This window comes from Chionomys nivalis (assembly GCF_950005125.1).
Source record: "Chionomys nivalis chromosome 23 unlocalized genomic scaffold, mChiNiv1.1 SUPER_23_unloc_1, whole genome shotgun sequence".
In the NCBI taxonomy this organism is placed as follows: domain Eukaryota; kingdom Metazoa; phylum Chordata; class Mammalia; order Rodentia; family Cricetidae; genus Chionomys; species Chionomys nivalis.
The window spans coordinates 1,425,420-1,445,511 of record NW_026646869.1 but is presented as its reverse complement, the minus strand read 5'-3'; the positions used below and the strand labels follow the sequence as shown (position 1 = coordinate 1,445,511).

The window sequence follows — 20,092 nt, the reverse complement described above, 5'->3', positions numbered from 1 at the left end:
TGTGGCCAGGGACGCCTGCCATTCAATTTTCACTGCCCTGTTTTTTGGCTCAAGGGCTGTCTCAGTTCTGCTACACTAACCCCACCCATTTTCAAGCATATTTTACAGATCACTCTTGCTGCCTGGGCCAAGACCAACTCACAAAGGGCTCTCCAGACAACACCAACACCTGCACCAGCTCCTGGGACTTCTACATTGGTACCAACTCTTCTGGGTCAAGAACACCTGCCAACTAAAACCTGGTTTTACTTGCTATTGTGTCCCATTTCAAAGGGTCAATAATAACAATATTTTTTTTTCTCCTAGCCACCTGCCTTCTCATCTCCCTCAAAAAGCAGCTGCCCAAGGACTCCAGGATGACAGCAAACTGGATGCTGCTCCATCCACTCTTCTCGCTGAGTGTGAGCACACCAACTCCCAGTTCTCCCCTCCCCCACATTGCCCCATGCCTGCAGGAAATAGCCAGACTTGAGCCAACGCCCCTTTATCCAAAGAGCTCCTAAAATGTGGGTCATAAATAGACCTCAGCTCCTTGTCACATACCTATATCCAGAGTCTGGAATGTAATATTAAGTTGAGGACGTAACCCTAGCCCCTGGCAGTCATCCTTGGGGAGCCAATGGAGCGCCAACTTCCCTGGGAGTTGCCCACCTCTGGGAAAGCCCACCCACTGACCCCAGGGAGGGTCAGGACCACTCCCACAGGCTATTTAGGATTGCGCTGGAAAAAGGAACACGTGATTTCAGGTTTTGCGTGTGCTCTCCCTCTCTGTCTCCCCCCCCATACTCCTGGCCACCCGAGATTGCTGCATTTATTAAATGAGGACATTTTTGATTTGGTCTAATCTGGTTTAATTGAAGTTATTTTGCACTGGCAGAGAGGCTCTTCTCAAGATTTTTCCTAAAAAAAAACCCTGTCTTGAAAAACCAAAAACCAAAACCAAGCCAAACAAACAAAAACAAAACAAACAAGCAAAAAACCAAAAAAACAAAAATGGTGGTGGGAGGTGGAGAGATGGCTCAATGATTGGCCACTCTTCCAAAGGACCAGGGTTCAATCTCCAGCACCCACATGGCAGTTCACAGCTGTCTGTGGACCTGGCTTACAGACATACAAGCAGGCAAAACCCCAATGTACCTAAAATATATAAATAAATTTCTTTAAAAATTCAATAAAAGGATTTTTTACAAACCAAGAAAAAAAAAGCAAAACGAAACAAAACAAAAACCAACGAAACCAAACCCAACCCTCCCACCCCCCAATCACATTGTAGCTACATTGGGTAGAGTGCTTGCCTGGTGCGCATAAAATTTTGGGTTTAATCCCCAGTACCAGATCAGGAATTCAAGACCATCTTCTGCTACATATTGAGTTCGAGGTTAGCCTAGACTACATAAAACTCTGTCTCATGAAAGAAAGTTCTTACTAACCCAGAGCCTGAGATGTTGCCAAGCTCCTGGAGTAGCTCAGGGCTGTAGCAGGTGACAGCCAGTCGGGCGGAGAAGGCCTGACTTTGGTTCCCGCCTCCCTGCCCCACCAGCTGCCAAGGAAATCAAGGAACCCACAGCTTGAAGCTTCCACTACCAGCCATAGTCCCAGGATGAAGTGCGCCTGTGCAGGTTGCAGACAGAACTACGATTCCCAGAATTCATTGAGTCGAAGCCCACGGTGGGGTTTAAGCTCTCCTACCGGGAGTGTACTGGACTCTATAATGATAACAAGCTGAACTGAAAGCTTGACAAATGGAAATCTGGTGTTGATACACACTTTTTCAGGCCTTTACAAAAACTGCTTGGGATAACGGACTCCAAGGTCACAGACACTGGCGCAAGAGCAGAGACTTTGGATAACGCAATTTTCTGCGCCAAGAGGATGCTAACTATGTGAACTTTCTACCTCCCTCAATTCCTTTTGCCTGCTTTTTCTTCTCTCCTTCCACGTCTGCCTCCCTCCCATATCCACTTTTCCTTTTGTAATACCGTCTTCCTTTTTTCATTTTTATTTCTTTAAAATTATTTTATTCTTTCTGCTGCTTAGCTCTTTTCTCCACGTATACAGTTCAGAATCCCATTAAGGGGATGGCGCCAGCCACAGCGGGCAATCCTTCACACCTCAATTTATGGACTCAAAATAACATCCGTCATAGCATGCCCAGAGGCCCATCTTCCATGTGATTCTAGATTCTGTCAAGTTGACAACACTAACCGTCACACCCTGTCTTTAAAAAAAAAAAAAAAAAAAAAGACACTCCCCCTCCCCCCACCAAAAAAGGTAAACCAAGCTGGGGCTCTACCTGGGGTGGACTGCCTGCCTAGCACACTAGGCAGGGTGTCCAATGCCCAGTACCTCTCAGAGTACCTATTGAACCAAAGGTCCGAGTGTCCACATGGAATGGGCAGACACTAAGGATTGTCATTGATTTTATTAAATGTATTTTCCTTTTACAAACACCAAAGTCCCTGGCCTACTTCAGCAGGAGTTTTCGGTTTTGTCTGTAAGTACAAGCCCTGGACAGACAGAAGGAAAAGGAAGAGGTTAAAATGGGCCAGGTGCATACGCCTGTGATCATGGCACTTGGGAGGCTGAGACAAGGGGACTGTCCTGAGAACCAGGCTAGCCTTGGGCACAGTGAGACCATATCTCAAAAAGCCTAAAACCTGAGGATGCGAGTTGGCCTAGAAGGTAAAGCAAGCTGCCAATAAGTCTGCCAATCTGAATTTGATCCCCAGGACCCAGATGACTGACAATGAGAACAGATTCTAGAGAGTTGTCCTCTGATCTCCACATGCCTGTCCTGGCATGCATGTGTGTACACAATAGACAGACAGACAGACATGCAGACACACACACACACACACACACACAAAACAATAGGTAGGTAGATATAGATAGCTAGATGGCAGGATGGAACTGAAACACACACACCAGGGGCTCAGCCAGAATCATTGCTAGTTTCTGGTCAGGACTGGGAGAATGTGGAATCATGGGATCCAGGAGTAAGGATGGACAGGACGGACAGAAGGAGACAGAAGGACAGATCAGAGTACCATGATTCAACAGCATCCCGCCAAGCTGTCTCCCACTTCTCAATACCCAGCTCTTGCCCAAGTGGCCTTATTCGGGAAACAGTCTTTACAGGATAATTAAGACAAGCTGACATCATCCCGAGTTTAAGTTGGGGCTGTATCCAAACACTGGTATCATTGTATGAGAAAGGTAATGCTCACTGTGTCTCAGGGAGAAAATAAAAGCCCACCTGATGGATGGAAGCTTAGATGTCACTGGCTGGGCCCAGATGACATGAGGCTGCAGATGGGACTCGGTGGGTAAAGGGCTTGAGCACTGAAAGCCTGCAGCCCACCTCCAGCGCCAACTCAGCGAGGCAAGGTAGTAACCTAGACAGTTGGGGCAGGTCATTCTCAGCTACACTGTGATTTTTAGACTAGCCTGGGCTACATGAGACCCCGCCCCCAAGATCCAAATAGAACAAAACAGAGTAAGATGAAAACCTGGCTTCCTTTGGTTTTCATTCATCTCCGTTGCTTCCCTGCCTACCCGTGCACATAGGGCTAATCTCAGGGATTATCTCTCTAGAACCTGCTCAGACCCTGTCTCTCCCACTTACACACTGGAGACACGATGGCTGGGGAGATGCTTCAGCTGTCAAGAGCACTGACTGCTCTTCCAGAGGACCTGAGTTCAATTCCCAGCACTCACGTGGCAGTTCACAAATTGAAGACACAAATCTACTGCCAGCTGTTTAGTGTCCCATCCCAGCCCACCCCAGAGGTCTCTCCAGTCAGGTTCTGAGCCTTTGGTCTCCTTGGAAAACAGGAATGTGGCAGGGAGGCGGCTCAGCAGTTAAGAGCGTTAATTCTCTTCCAGGGGACACAGGTTTGGTTCCCTCCACCTATATGATGGCTCACAACCATTTGTAACTCCAGTCCCAGGGGATCCAGTGGCCTCTTCTGGTCTCTGAGGGCACTAGGCAGGCACATGGTGCACATCTCTGTACACATCAAAATCAAAGTCAAAATATCAGCCCAAAGCCAGGTAGTGATGGCGCACATCTTTAATCCTGGCACTCGGGAGGCAGACGCAGGTGCATCTCTGTGAGTTTGAGGCCAGCCTGGTCTACAAAGTGAGTTCCAAGACAGCCAGGGCAGTTACACAGAGAAACCCTGTCTCCAAAATTTTGGGGAAAAAATATTCGTCCCTGATGAGCACACAGAGCAGCAGTGATCTCACGGGAAAGGCTTGTTCTCACGAGCACATGGACATCTTCGCATCACCTTGTAGAGGCAGGCTGAGACTAACTACCACACCCTGACAGGACTGTTCACCTGCTCGTGGTGCCCACCACTACTCCAGGTCCTCTGCTGTTTGAATGCAAATCTCTAGTCACCAAACTGCAGCTGTGATACTTCAATTTCATTTTCCCAGCATGGCCTTCTTCCCTCCTACCCACCAGGGACTTCTGTTCACTTCCCTTCGATGGAAGTGGTTAACCCAGTCATTTGGAATCTGAAGTCAGAAGCAAAGCTTGGCTGGAAGACACAAGCTCAGGAATGTCCAGGGTTGCCAGCCGCTAAAGGCAGCTGAGAGACAGGCATGGACTAAGCAATCCACACCTGCCAACTCATGACATAGGGCATCTTGCCTGCACAGTTACATGTTTTACATTTATTTACTCATTTATTTTTCTGTGTGTTTGAGTGTGGCTGCTATGGCATGCATGTGGAAGTCAGAGGACATGTGGGAGCACCTGAGTTATCAGGCAATTGGCTTTATCCACTGAGCCATCTGGACATCCCCAGATAATGACTTCAAGTGGAAGGAATTGAACATAGGCCTCAGACATGCTGCTCAAATATTCTACCACTGAGCCACACCCCAGCCCCTCACTGGGGGATTCTAGGCAGGGGCTCTACCACTGAGTCACACCCAGCTCCTCACTGGGGGATTCTAGACAGATGCTCTACCTCTGAGTCACACCCTAGCCCCTCACTGAGGGATTCTAGGCAGATGCTCTACCACTGAGTCACACTCCCAGTCCCTCACTGGGGGATTCTAGGCAGGGGCTTTACCTCTGAGTCACACCCAGCCCCTCACTGGGGGAATGCTAGGCAGATGCTCTACCTTTGAGTCATACTCCCCAGCACTGCAAAGAATAAATTTCTGTAGCTCTAAGCAATCTCATAGATAGAGGTGCCCTCCTGTGTGCCCTGGCTATGTAGCATGAGCTGTTAAATTTCGTTATTAATGCCAGACTAATAATTGCCATCCCAGCACTAAGAAGTCTGAGGCAGAAGATGAGTTAGTTCCAAGTTAGCCTGGGGTACTTGAGACCCTGTCTCAAAACATTAACAACTGGGCATGGTAACACCCGGCTTTAATCCCAGCACTGGAGAGTCTGGTCTACCAAGCAAACTCCAGGGCAGCCTTATTTACATAGTGAGATATTGTCTTAAAAGTTTAACAGATGGGTACTTCAATGACAATGCTGTGAATATTTGTTCACAATCCAGCTGGGACAAACTGTGGCTTTGAGCAATACATTCACTTTTTAAAAAAAAAAATTTTTCAGACAAAGTCTCACTATGTATCTCTGGCTGGTCTGGAACTCTGTAGACCAGGCTGGCAAACTCACAGAGATCCTCCTGCCTCTGCCTCCCACGTGCTGGGACTAAAGGTGTGCACCACCACTGCCCAGCTCCATCCTCCTTTTAATGGAAGAAGGGACTCATAAAGAGAGGAAATAAAACTGGAGAACTTCAGTCGCTTGTGACTTAGGGGTGAGGGATATAGAAAATGAGGGGTACAGGGAGAAAGGTGGGAACGAGAGGGACAGAAGAGCTGAGGGTTCAGGGGTTCAGAGTACTTACTGCTCTTACAGAGAACCCAAGTTTGGTTCTCAGTGCCTACACGGTAGCTCACGACTACCTCAACTCTAGCTAACAGGAATCCTATGACACCTGCTGGTGTCCATGGGCTCCCCATACATACATACAAATATATGCATAATTAAAAATAATATCTCACTGGTAGTAGTGATGCATGCCTTTAATCCTGGCACTCAGGAGGCAGAGGCAGGTGGACCTGTTCAAGGTCTACAAAGTCAGTCTCAGGCTGGCTAGGGCTACACAGAGAAACCCTGTCTTGACAAACCAGTAAGAAAAAAGTTTTAAAAAAGAGGGTGAGAAGCCGGGCGATGGTGGCGCACGCCTTTAATCCCAGCACTCGGGAGGCAGAGGCAGGCGGATCTCTGTGAGTTCGAGACCAGCCTGGTCTACAGAGCTAGTTCCAGGACAGGCTCCAAAGCCACAGAGAAACCCTGTCTCGAAAAACCAAAAAAAAAAATAAATAAATAAATAAAATAAAAAAAAGAGGGTGAGAAAGGAGGAAAGAGAAGAAAAAAAGTGGGCGGGTGGTGTGGGAAGTCCTTCTGCACACGTGTTGCTTTTATTGGTTAATGAATAAAGAAGCTGCTTGGGCCTATGACAGCGCAGAATAGAGCAAGGTGGGAATTCCAAGCAGAGACAGAGGAAAAGGAAGGCGGAGTCAGGGAGACACCATGTGGCTGCTGAAAGAGACAGACACTGGACAGAAACTTGCAGGCACGCCACAGCCACGTGGTGATACACAGCTTAAAAGAAATGGGTTAATTTGGCCGGGCAGTGGTGGCGCATGCCTTTAATCCCAGCACTTGGGAGGCAGAGGCAGGTGGATCTCTGTGAGTTCGACGCCAGCCTGGTCTACAAGAGCTAGTTCCAGGACAGCCAAAGCTACAGAGAAACCCTGTCTTGAAAAACAAAAACACAAAACACAAAAAAAGAAATGGGTTAATTTAATATGTAAGAATTAGTTAATAAGAAGCTTGAGTTAATAAGCCGAGCAGTGTTATTAATTTCTACATGTTAATATAATTATTATATTATAATATTGATAACTATATGTTAATACAGTTTCTGTGTTATTATTTGAGTCTGGGCAGCCAGGAAACGAATGAGCAGTCACCGCCTTCAGGAGGGGTACTGAAGGACATAGTGATGGGAGCTGGACCAAAGAAAGACCCCTTTATGCATCCACCTTTTCTTTCCTCCTTACTCCCCTACCCCATTTCGCTTTCCTTTTTTGAGACAGGCTCTCATGTAGCCCAGGCTGGCCTCAAACTCAACTGTTTGGCCAAGGATGAATGTCTAATCCTCTTCCTCCACCTCCCAAGTGTGGTGATGACAAGATTGTGACATTACACCTGATTTATCTAGTACTGGGGATCAAACCCATGCCTTCTACCATACCAGGCAATTACCAACTGAGCCACATCCCCACCTCTCCCCACACTCTGAGATAGCATCTTGTTGTGTTTCTCAGACTGGCTTTGAACTTATAGCCATCCCCCCGCTTCAAGCCTCCCAAGTGCTGAGGTCAGAGTAGAGGATCACCACACCTGGGTGGTGTCCATGTTTGAGGGACTTAGAGGGTTAGGGGTGACTTACGCGATCAGGATGACCACGAAGGCTAGGATAGCCAGTCCTATGGCCACCAAGTTGCCCACCAACACCATGTTCCTCAGCTTGCTGTCAGACTGGAACTTGAGAGCCATGCGGGGCTGTCCATCCACTGGGCAGTTGGAAGTGGAACTCAGTGCCAACCTGACACCCTCTGTAACCTCCTCCACCCCACCTGTTCATCTTGTTCACCACCCAGTGCTCTGAAGTACCATTCACCATGGCAAACACTACAGCCCAGCCAAAAATCAGGGGTAAGCAAACCTCACTTCTTGTTGGATATGGGAAGGAGGCAAGAAGTTGGATCCAAACCCAAGAAAAGAACTGGGTGAGGTGGCTCACAACTGTCGTCTAACACACTTGGGACACTGAGACAGGAGGTCTACTCTAAGCCGAGGACAGTCTGGGCTATAGTGAGACCTTATCTCTTAAAAAGGAGGAAAGAAAAGAGAGAGAGAGAGTCTCCTTCTCCAGGACCATGGCCCACCATGATGATAAGGGACTAAACCTCTGAAATAAAAGCCAGCCCCAATTAAATGCTTTCTTAAATTAAGAGTTGCCATGGTCATGGTGTCTCTTCATATCAATAGAACACTAACAGAAGTTGGTAGCAGGGAGTGGGATATTGCTGTGACAGGCCTGACCATACAGTTTGTTGGTGGAATGTGGACCTTGAGGCTTTGGATTAAGAAAGCAGTTGAATGCTTTAAGTGGGTTTAATAGGCTATACTAGTAGGAGTGTGGAAGACCGTGGTGCTGAGAGATTATGACAGCCTGCCCCAAGAGGTTTCAGAGGAGAATATTAAGAAATGGCCTAGAAACTCTTCTTGTGATATTTTGGCAAAGAATGTGGCTACTGTCTGCCCTTGTCCAAAAAAAATTCTGCCTGAGGTTAAATTGAAGAGTTCTGAGCTAACGGTGTTGGTGAAGGAGAGTTCAAGACAGCCTAGAATTAGCCGGTCACAGTGACCACACTTATGCAGACCTACAGTGAAAAGGAGTAGCTGAGCAAGGGAAAATATGGAAAGTGCAGCTTGAGGAGAAAAGAAGCACCAAGAAGGGGCTGGAGAGGTGGCTCAGAGGTTAAGGGCACTGCCTGCTCTTCCAAAGGTCCTGAGTTCAATTCCCAGCAACCACATGGTGGCTCACAACCATCTGTAATGAGGTCTGGTGCCCTCTTCTGGCCTGCAGACATACACACAGACAGAATATTGCATACATAATAAATAAATAAATATTAAAAAAAAAAAGCACCAGGAAGTGGAATGAAGCTGTGTGCGGTGCTCAAGGAGATTAAAAGGTTAAAGAAAAGCCTGATAAAATGGAATGAGGCATTTTGAGCTCAGGGCACACCCTGCCCACCTAAGCTTTCAATCTGTGAAGCGGAATTGAAGAAAAGCTTAAGCCATGAAGGAAGCTATGGCCGATTAAAGTGTATTTGAGGGGCTGGAGAGATGGCTCAGCGGTTACGATCACTGGCTGCTCTTCCAGAGGTCCTGAGTTCAATTCCCAGCAACCACATGGTGGCTCACAACCATCTATAATGAAATTTGGTGCCCTCTTTTGGTGTGCAGGCATACATGCAGGCAGAACACTGTATATGTAATAAATAAGTAAACCTTAGGGAAAAAAATAGAAGTGTATTTGAACGAAGAAGCCAGCTTCAAGCTCCAGCAAGCAGCAGAACTGGGCAGATTCAGCCATGTGGTTCAGCATTTAGAATCAAAGCAAGAAGGAAGGGGTTAGGGAACTTCCCTCCGTGGCTAAGGAAAGTTGCTGAGGGCAGGCATGTGTCAGGGCTGACCGTGAGTGGAGGCTGTGGAAGTCTGAATGTAACTGGATCCATAAGCTCACAGGGAGTGGCGCTATTGGGGGCTGTGGTCTTGTTGAAGGAAGTTGGCATTGTGGGGGAAGCCTTTGAGGTCTCATTTGTTTAAGGTTCATTCAGTGTCTGTTGCCTTCTGTTCAAGATGTAGCCATCACCATGTCTTCCTGCACGCCACCATGCTCCTACCATGATGATAATGGTCAAAACCTCGGAACTGTGAGCTGCCATCTCAGTGAAATGTTTTCCTTTATAAGTGTTGCCGTGGTTATGCTGTCTCTTCACAGCAACAGAAACTCTAAGACAGAGGCCTAGAGAGGCCGTTACGTGAAGCTGTGAAGGTCAAGCCTGGGTTGCCTTGAAGACCCCCAGAGTCAGGGGAAAGCTGCTGACAGGGAGTGGAACCAGCCCAAGATAAAGAAGTGAGTTACAGTCAACAAAGCTGAAAGGCGGGATCTGAAGAGCGTTTTCACGTCAGACATGGAGCTGCAGAGTTTGGAGTTTGGTTTTGGTCTTACTTTAGTCCAGTCTCTCCTCACTATGCTCCCTTTCCTCCCTTCTGGAACAGTGATGTGTGTCCTGGGCCACGGGATGTTGAAGTGTGTGATCTGCTCTTTTGTTCTTATTTTCCAGGGAGTTACAGTTAAGAGATTGCCTGCCTCCCAGAAGAGACTTTGGCCTTTTAAACAACGCTGATACTATTACAGACTATGCGGGCTTTTGGATTGGAGCATGCATTTTGCATTGTGACAGGACTACAGGCCAATGGGGGGCCAGGGAGTGGCGTGTGGTGGCTTGAATGGCAATGGCCTAAATGATGACAATGGCCTAAACTTCTGAAGCTATAAATAAGTCCCAATTCAATGCTTTCTGTTATAGGGGCTGCTGTGGTCATGGTGTCTCTTCACAGCAACAGAATAGGGTATATAGGGAGAGATGGCTCAGTGGGTAGGAGCACCGGCTGCTCTTCCAGGGGAAGGCCTGATTCCCAGCACCCACATAGTGGCTCACAATTGTCTGTAGCTCTTAAAAATACATCTTTAAACTAGAATAAAATCAACATAACAATAATAGCATAAAACAATGGATAAAACAGAGGTAGAGGGGTGTAGATGCAGTTGGATGGAAGGTGATATTTTGGAGGTGTCACTGGGGAGCCTCCCTGAAGCCATGGCTTTGAGACCTAGATGGAGGGAGGGGAACAGTGAGAGTAGGAAGAGCAGGTACAATGTCCAGGAGGGTGGACACTGCTCTCTGCTGTGAGGCTGCATGTGTCTGTGGGAACGATGGATCCAGTCAGTCTTTCTATGCTTTCCATGTCTGAGGATACCTGTTATAGAATGGTAGTTAAAGATGTGTTACATTTGTTTATGCTGTGCAACATTTGTTTAATGATGCAAATGATTTGATTAACGATGCAAATGATTTGTTTAATGATTTGTGTGTGTGCCAGAGATCAATGTCAAGTGTCTTCTTCAATTCCTCTCCGCTCTGATTTTGATGTAGGGTCTCTCACTGAACCTAGTACTTGCAAATTCACCAAGGCAGGTCAGTGAGCTTCAGGAATTTACTCATCTCTTCAACCCTACCCCGGGCTGGGTTTGTAGACTAGAGCTACTGTAGCTCAGGCTGGCCTTGAACTCCGGATCCTCCTGCCTCAACGTCCCAAGTGCTGACGGGGAGCCTTGAAATCTACCTCCACAAGGCCAAGGACTTGAAGTCCCCGACTGCCTCTCACACAGCACCCCTGCCTTTTCCAGACCCGCAGCTTACCATAGCAGTACTTCTCCTTGATGCATCTGGGGGCGATCTTCTTGCAGTAGAAACAGTCCATGACCTCCTCCTTGAGCAAGTCTGAGCAGGGGAAAAGGAGACGTGGAGAAAAGCCGACCCCAAGCGCAGGGAGGGAACAAGGCAGAAAGGAGATGGGGTCCCCGAGCCACTGAAGGTTGGAAAGTCACTGCCCAGCACAGATGGTTTATGTGACAAATGATTTTTTTCATCCTTTTTTTTTTTTTTTTTTGATTTTTTTTGAGGCAGTTTTTCTCTGTGGCCCTGGTTGTCCTGGAACTCACTCTGTAGACCAGGCAGGTCTTGAACTCAGAGATCTGCCTGCCTCTGCCTCTTGAGTGAAGGATTAGAGGTGTGCGCCACCACTCCCAGCTCCAGAAATGATTTTTCTATCATCAAAGAGTTAAATGGAATTTCCATAGGCCATGTGGCTCAATTCTCTGGTTCTGATCATAGATACTGGGGGTGGTGCTAAGCACTGAATTCAAGGTGTTGAGTATTAGGCAGGGGCTCTACCACTGAGCCACACCCCAGCCCCTCACTGGGGGATTCTAGGCAGGGGCTCTACCACTGAGCCACACCCCAGTCCCTCACTGGGGGATTCTAGGCAGGGGCTCTACCACTGAGCCACACCCCAGCCCCTCACTGGGGGATTCTAGGCAGGGGCTCTACCTCTGAGCCACACCCCAGCCCCTCACTGGGGGATTCTAGGCAGATGCTCTACCACTGAGCCACACCCCAGCCCCTCACTGGGGGATCCTAGGTAGAGGCTCCACCACTGGTCTACACCACAAAGTCCGCTATTTTTTTTTAAAACCTGAGACAGCATTTTGCTAAGTTACTCACATTAGACTTGAACTTAAAATTCTCTTGCCTCAGCCTCGCAGATCTGGGACAGCCGCCTGTTTCTTCCCATTTGTAGGCACTTAACCAAGCATTCTTTTTGTTGCTGTCATTTCTCATCTTATGTTGTGTGCATGCATGGAGCTCAGAAAACAACCCTTGTGAATCTGTTCTTCCATCGCCTGGGGTCTGAGGACTGAACTCGAGCGTGGTAGCAAGCACCTTTACCTCCTGAGCCATTTTATCAACCTCAACAGTTACTGATTTTTGCATCTGCTACTTTCCAGTCTTGGAGCCTCATCTGGCAAAGGTGGGCATGGTGCCGGTTCACCTGGCTCCTCCTCTTCCTGTGCAAGCGGGAAGACATTTCCCAGGATCCTTTCCACCTGGCTCCTCCTCTTCCTGTGCAAGCAGGAAGACATTTCCCAGGATCCTTTGTGGGGACTTGCACCCAATGTGCTATACTGAATCAAAGTAAAATGAACTATGGTGGGTCATGCTAGGCACAAAACTTCCTGTGTGCTTCCCTAGTTCCCGAGGCCAGTGTAGGCCATCAGCATGGAGGCAGTGAAAGTTTGAAGAGCTACAGGAAGAGCTACAGGACTCCCCACCGGATGTACCTGGGAGAGCATTTATCATGTTGAGCCATTGAGATGTGGAATTTGTCAATGCCACACGCCCTATGGCACCACAGCTGCAGGTGCCAGTGAGATGGGACAGCTGGAAAAGGTGCCGGCCGCCAAGACTGGTGACCTGAGTTCAATCCTAGAGACCCATAGGGAGGCTTTCTTCTGACCTCCACATATGTGCTATGCATAACACATCCTAATAAAATGTAAAAACAAACAAACAAGTCTTGAGGTTAACGTGGTGACTCTTGAAATACCAGCACTGCTGAGGCTGAGGCAGGAGGACTGTCATGAGTTCTAGGTCAGCATGGGTTATAGAGTGAGAACTGGAGGAGGGAGGAGCAGGAGGAGGAGGAGGGAGGAATAGGAGCAGGAGGAGGAGCAGGAGGAGGAGAAGAAATAATGGGGGAGGGGAGACAGAAAAAGCCCAGTGGATAAGATGCTTAGAACAGAAAAGTTGAACATGGCAGGTACTGCTTCTAATTTCAGCTCTGAGGAGACAGAGGCAGGGGATCCTGAAAGCACTGGATAACCAAACTACTCAGCGAGTTTCGTGACGCTAAGAGACCTGTCTCACAAACCAAGGTGGGGGCCAAAGAGGGCTCAGAAGTTAAAACACTTTCCTAATCTTGCACAAGACCCAAGCTCAGGTCCTAGCACCTACAGGGTGGCTCCCAGGCATCTGCAGCTCCAGTTCCAGGGGACCTCACACCCCCATTTGGGCTCCATGGGCACCGCATGGGCTGAACATCCCTTCATGAAAACACACATGCAAATTTTTTTAAAAAATAACTAAAAACAACAGGTAGATGGTTACTGGGGCATGGCACTCAAGGTGTCAGGAGGCCTCTGGCTTCCAAAGGCGTGCATGCATGTGCGCATGCACACATGACGTGTGGCGTCAGGGTTTGATTTGAGAGGAACGGGGAATAGGTGTGTGGGGGGACAGGAAAAGCAGGACTCACGACAAACTTTGTGGTCGCAGGCTGAAAGAGAAAAGAACTGGTATGAGTGTCATGGAGACATGGGGGTGGCTTCAGAAGGGAGGAAGAGAGGGAAGGGGCAGATCTGGGGAAGAAGGGGAAGGAACACTGGCGTGACGGGGATGCTGGGAGTCACAGGGGAGGACTTTGGGAGGGTAGGGACTGTGTTAGGGAGGCTGGGAAGACACCTTTTACTTCATAGGCTTTTAATGCTTTCTTAAGTTCCTTGATGGCATGTTCCCTGAGGCTCACCAGCTCTTCCAGCAGAGGACCATCTGAAGAGGGAACAGGTGCTCATCAGTGCCGAGCTCCACTTGAACCACTTGCAGAATGACTAAACTGGGCTGCAGAGATGGCTCAGGGATTAAGAGCACTGGCTGCTCTTACAAAGGACCTACGTTCAGTTCCCAGTACCCACATGGTGATTCACAACCATCTCTAACTGCAGTCTCAGGGGGATCTGGTGCCCTCTTCTGACCCCCACAGGTACTGCACACATGGCACAAAATACATGCAGGCAAAAACATCCATACACGTTAAATTTTAAAAAAGAAAGAAAGAAAGAAAGAAAAAAACCCGCCCCAGATTTTAGAGATTTTCATTTTGGTTCTTTGCAAAAATAACGGTTCTAATGTCACAAAGAATCTGAATTCTGCCAGGCTCCTAATTGTTTGGGAATGAAAATATGTGCGCGGACTGTGTGTGATTGAAAAACCAGCTGGTCCTGGCGACTCCTGGCGCATGGAGAGAGCTGCACGGTTGGCCTTGAACTCACTCTAACTGGGGCGGAATTCTAAGTCACGGTCCTCCTGCCTGAGCTTCCTGAGTCGCTAGAATGACAGGCTCGGGGTAGACTGGTGGAAAGGTTACTGCAGATGTTAGATTACTTGGAAAGCAGCTGTAGAGAGAAGAAAGGCAGAAGGATAGAGAGGCTTGGTCTGACCTTAGGTGGAACTATGTTTATTGACTGCGAGACCGCAGACGGCCCGAATGCCTACAAGGAAGATGGGACTTTTATGCGGCAGAAATGATTTCCGTAGTCTGCAAAAGAAGCTGGAAAGGCCGGGTGGTGGTGGCGCACGCCTTTAAAATCCCAGCACTCGGGAGGCAGAGGCAGGCTGATCTCTGTGAGTTCGAGGCCAGCCTGGTCTACAAGAGCTAGTTCCAGGACAGGAACCAAAAGCTGCAGAGAAACCCTGTTTCGAAAATCCAAAAAAAAAAAAAAAAAAAAAAAAAAAGAAAAGAAAAGAAAAAAAAAGAAGCTGGGAATTGTAGTCTTCAACAGGAAACTCTCAACAAACTCTCCGTTTATAAAAACCGTAGTGTCTGAGAAGCACAAGAAAACAAGTGTGTGGCTGATCACCCCTTGTGATGGGCATCGTGGAGATGGGAGTGTCCCGCATACACCTTCCACTAGGTGGGACTCTGCTCACCTGGCCTCTCTGAGCCTCAGCTTTTCTCCCTCTCCGAAACGGGAATCTCAAACATCTGCCTCACAGTAAAGGACACAGGCCTTTGTTAGCTACCCAGGGGAGACGTGTGGGAGTGCGGAAAGGGAGCCCAGGAGGTGGCAGAAGGGTCTCCTACCTGTCAGAGAGTTGGCCTTTATGTACTGGGTCTGGTTTGTGAAGGAGGTCGCCACGTTCTCCAGGTTATCCACACCTGCAGACCAGAAGGGAGGCTGCGTCACATCAGAAGGTCCACCCCTGCCCCGGCCTCTCCCCCAAGCACCCAAGCACACACCCACTTTCCCCACGAATGCGTTCGTGGCGTAGTCCCTGAAGAAAGACCCCTCCATGCCCAGCAGCAGAGCCTGCGCGCGCGCCTGCAGCTCTTCCAGGTGGAAGCGCTTGGGAATGATGGCCGCGTGCAGCTGGCTGAGCGCACCTTGCACCAACTGGTCGCATTGCAGGCAGCCCCAGCCCCCTGGACCGCTCAGGCTGCACAGAAGCGCCAGGGCCAAGGCCAGAGGCATGGTGGGGGCTTTGTGACATCACAGGGGAGGTCCCAGAATGCTCTCAAGATGTATCCAGAACTCTGGAATTCAGTCACTTAACACACTTTTTGAGCATCTGCTGGATGCTGCTGCAGTCCCCAAGATCCTAAGACGGAAGCATCCAGTTCTCCTGTCATTTAAATTCACTAATTTAACAGATTTTCTTTCCTTCTTTTTTCTTCATTTTTCTTTCTTTATCCTCCTTCTCTCTTAAAAATATTAAAAATTTTGAGGCCAGGTGTGGTAGTGCATACCTTTAATCCTACCACTATGAAGGCAGAGGCAGGCGGATCTCCGTGAGTTCTAGGTGAGCCTGGTCTACATAGTGAGTTATAGGACAGCCATGGCTACATAGTGAGACCTTGTCATATGTGTGTGTGTGTGTGTATTTGAGAATTTCACATAAGCATGCAATGTATTTTGATCATATTCATTCCCGACCCCCAGTCCTCCCAGGCCCACCCTCACCCTGTTTCTCCTTTTCTTCCTTTCTCCAGTCTTCCCCATCTCTCTCCCTCTCTATTTCTCTTCTAAGATTGTGTTGTGTGATGTTTTCCTCCCCTGACTTTTTTGGCTTTTGGGGGGGTAGCCATACAGCTCCCCAAAAACCGTGCACTGAGGCTTATTAGTTATGATACCCAGCCTTGGCTTGTTTTTTGCCAGTTTTTCTTTTCTTTCTTTTTCTTTTTCTTTCTTTTCTTTCTTTTCTTTTCTTTCTTTTCTTTTCTTTTCTTTTTTTTTTTTTTTTTTTTTTTTTTTTTTTTTTTTTTTTTTTTTTTTTGATTTTTCGAGACAGGGTTTCTCCACAGCTTTTGGTTCCTGTCCTGGAATTAGCTCTTGTAGACCAGGCTGACCTCGAACTCACAGAGATCTGCCTGCCTCTGCCTCCCGAGTGCTGGGATTAAAGGCGTGCGCCACCACTGGCCAGCCGTTGCCAGTTTTTCTTAAATCATCCATCCCATCTACCCTTTGCCTCTGGGTTTCTCCTTGTCTTACTTCTGTGTGTCTTACTTTCACTCTGACTCTGTGGCTGGTGCTGGTGTAGGAGGTCCTTCTGTGTTTGTGTTGATTTCATTGGTTGAATAAAGAAGCTGCCTTGGCCTTTTGATAGGGCAGCACTTAGGTGGGTGGAGTAGACAGAACAGAATGCTGGGAAGAAGGGAAGTGTGGCAGATGCCATGATTCTCCTGCCCAAGAAGGACACTGGCTAGACTCATGCCCGTAAGCCACAGCCAAGTGGTGATACACATGAATAGAAATGGGTTATTCAAGATGTGAGAGTTAGCCAGTAAGAGGTTAGAGCGGATGGGCCAAACAGTAATCTAATTAATACAATTTCCATGTGGTTATTTGGGGGTTAAGCTAGCCAGGTGGGATGGAACAAGGGGGCCCCGTGCTCCAACTGCTACAGGCTGCATAGCTGCCCCTGATACCCCCTCTCCTTGCTCTCTTGATCCCCCTGTGCTCATTTCTCCTTCTAGTCACAGTCTCTGCCTGCCAGCCCTGCCTATCCTTGCTCCTGCCTTGCTATTGGCCGTTCAGCTCTTTATTAGACCAGCAGGTCTTTTAGACAGGCAAAGAATCACAGCTTCACAGAGTTCAACAAATGCAGCATAAACAAAAGTCACACACCTTAAAATAATATTCTACAAGTGTGTCATGTAGCCCAGGCTGGTTTTGAACTCTATATTTTTCTGATAATGACTTTGACTTCCCAGTCCTCCTGCCCCAGCCTCCTGAAATCATGAATTACAGGCATGCATCACTCTCACATCTTTAGTTACCTAATTGTAACTGAACTTTTAAAAGTTGAAGGGGCCAGTGAGATGGTTCAGTGGGTCCTCAAGCCTGAGGACCTGGGTTTAATCTCCAGGTCACATGGTGGAAGGCCAGAACTGACTCTCTAAAAGTTGCCCTCTGACCTAACATTCACGTGACATGTGCCCCTCCCCCATACACATGTAATTAAAAATGTTTAACACTGAACTTCAGGGTTGAAGAGATAATGGTTCGGGGCAGTGTAAATCTAGTTAATCTTATTAATAAAAGCCAGGAATCAGATATCGGGGTAAAAACCTGAAGGATTGGAGAAGCAATGGGGCAGCCACCAGTGACTTCCCACCTCTTCTGTTCCTCTGTCCAAAAGGCCTAGAGTCTCTCTCTGCGTCACCTTAGCACTTCTTGTCTCCTCTCTGGACAGACCTCCAGGCCTCTATGGTAGCTAGTAGCTTGCTCTGACTCCCAGCAAGCTCTATTTGTCAGAACACAAAGTATCACACAGCATTTCCCCCTTTTTGTCTAAATAAGAAGTGAAGGTTTTAACTAACATAGTAAAACTAGATAAAATTAGTACAATAACTATATACAAATATATGCAGGCAACAATTACATTAACAATGTCTAGTTCATTATCATTTTACAAAGTAAGAGAAAATACTCCATTATCTATTCTATCTTGGTGAGTCTTATATGACTTCATACATGGTATAAGTAAAAAGGCTACCGAAACCCTGGATGGTTATGTTGTCCACCATATTGCCCTTTTAAATTATAAATTTATAATTAATATTTTCGGTATTAAATCTTACCTTTGGTTTAGTTAGCTGGAGTAGGTGCAATAACCATTACCTGCCAGTAGGTGTCGTGGTGCAGTTGGAGCCTCGTGGCTGGACTGAATCTGATTTTAGAGTTCAATGCTAAAAGATATGCTCAGATTAAAAGCAGTTATTTAGTATAAATCACAGACTGTGTGCTCCGCGGTAGTCCCTGATTGGTCAGCAGTTGCGAGCAGTAGAATAGCAAATGCAGACAAATTATTAGAAGGCGCAGAACAGCTGGCTCAGACCAGGGAAGCCCACGTCTCTCCTGAATTTCTGCAGCTTGGAAAAACTGAACCCAGAGTGGCTCCAAGTCCTCAGGCACCCTGGTCCCCCCGCAACTGTACAGCTCTGAGGTGTTTAATGAGAAAATATAAAGAACCGCCGTTCCTCAGGGATGCTGCGCAAGAATTCTATGCCCAAATGAACGACTAGCTGTGCGCACAAGCCATGGCTAAGGTGGACTGAGAGAGGCAGCGCGGGTCGAACGTCGCACCGCACCCAGCAGACGCCTAAGGCCTGGAATTCTATATCTGATCGTTGGGCGCCAAGTGTTGAAATAACCAGGCTAGCTAAGGGTAAAACAATTATACTTATTTATTATAAGGGGAAAACTCAGGAAACAGGAAATGAGAAATCCAAGCACAGCCATGTCCCGTGGGAAAAGGTGCAGAGAGAGTGCACCTGGAGGTGCACATGTTTTACCCTGGGTCCCAGTGAAACCCACGCCTTAACTGAGACCCGCCCCTTAAAGATGATTGGCTAATAAGGTTCCCCACCATCCCAAGCCTACACACACACACACACACACACACACACACACACACACACACACACTGTAACTCATTTAGAGGTTTATTTTTTTCTTGTCTGAACCTGTCTTATTGCATATCTCTGTCTTTTGCTGACCACATGAGTCTTTAAACTGCTAAGCAGAATGTCTAGGACCGATGTGGCAACTTAGGGCTCTGCCCCATTCCTTTGTTCTAAGAGCCTAGCTTCATGGTGGAGGTGCCAGTGAGCCAACGTTATTGCCACAACTCTGGGAAGTTTCTGGGCCCACACCGCCACCAAGTAGTCATCCGCTGCTTATGAACCCCATTTAAGTATCTGGTAGTGGGGCCTCTAAAAAGCCTCCCAGTTTTTGCTGCTAAGGTTGAGTGGGTAAGCGATCTCTTAAAGGAGCCATGCTTCTGCTCACCGCCAGCAAACAGAACCCACTGTAGAAAAAGTGGTTACCAAGAAGCCGCGTTTAACTCCGCTTTTGTGTGTTTAGAATCTTTTTTTGAGCTCTCTCAGGTTTTATGTGGAACGTCTTGCTCCATGTTGAGTGCCATCGAGTTAATCTCATCAGTAAAACCTAGGAGCTTCTGGGCAGCACGTAGATGAATAGAAACGGGTTTGTCCCAGGCAGCGTAGTGTGGTTGTGTGGGTTCATGTGGGTGCCTGAAATGAAGACTCAGAGACACCCTGAGAATGAACTCAGCCTTTCACCTGCGGGAGACTCAGCCTTTGTGGACTGAAGCTCTTTCCCTTTGTCTCTTGGCATTTTAATTTTTTCTCTTTACACTTTACCTAGTAGATTTCCATATTTCTAAGCAAACTGAATGAAGCTTCCAAAAACACAATACCAAGTGCAAATATCTGATTCATGAGGTACCACAGTTTTCTGGGTTCCCTTTTAACCAAGTTTTGCATTGGCTTTGTTACCATAGGAAACTCTCAGACAAGATTCACATGGGGCAACAGAAGGTATCTGTAACACAAAGGATAGATTAGGGCTGGGTCCTGACTCCAGAGCTAGACCAGGTGTGGCCCAGCGGGGGTTCAAGACTAGAGAGGGTTACTTGCTAACCTTCTGGCACTGACTCGGCAGGACTCTCTGTTACAGGACTAAGTTGTAAGAGCTAGTTAGTA

General features: G+C 47.6%; 1 protein-coding gene across 2 annotated transcripts; it reads right to left on the bottom strand.

The window, feature by feature from the left end:
* Nucleotides 1-2,464: 2,464 nt before the first annotated feature.
* Izumo2 (IZUMO family member 2) lies at nucleotides 2,465-15,557 on the bottom strand. 2 transcript variants are annotated; one of them, XM_057761119.1, is made up of 7 exons: nucleotides 15,326-15,557; nucleotides 15,170-15,244; nucleotides 13,771-13,857; nucleotides 13,565-13,585; nucleotides 11,110-11,190; nucleotides 7,500-7,623; nucleotides 2,465-2,507 (listed from the first exon to the last, which is right to left on the bottom strand). In XM_057761119.1, exons 1-7 carry the CDS (start codon nucleotides 15,555-15,557, stop codon nucleotides 2,465-2,467), a joined length of 663 nt encoding a protein of 220 aa, XP_057617102.1. The 2 variants fall into 2 exon arrangements, with proteins under 2 accessions (XP_057617102.1, XP_057617103.1); XM_057761120.1 differs by lacking the exon at nucleotides 11,110-11,190.
* Nucleotides 15,558-20,092: the final 4,535 nt, after the last annotated feature.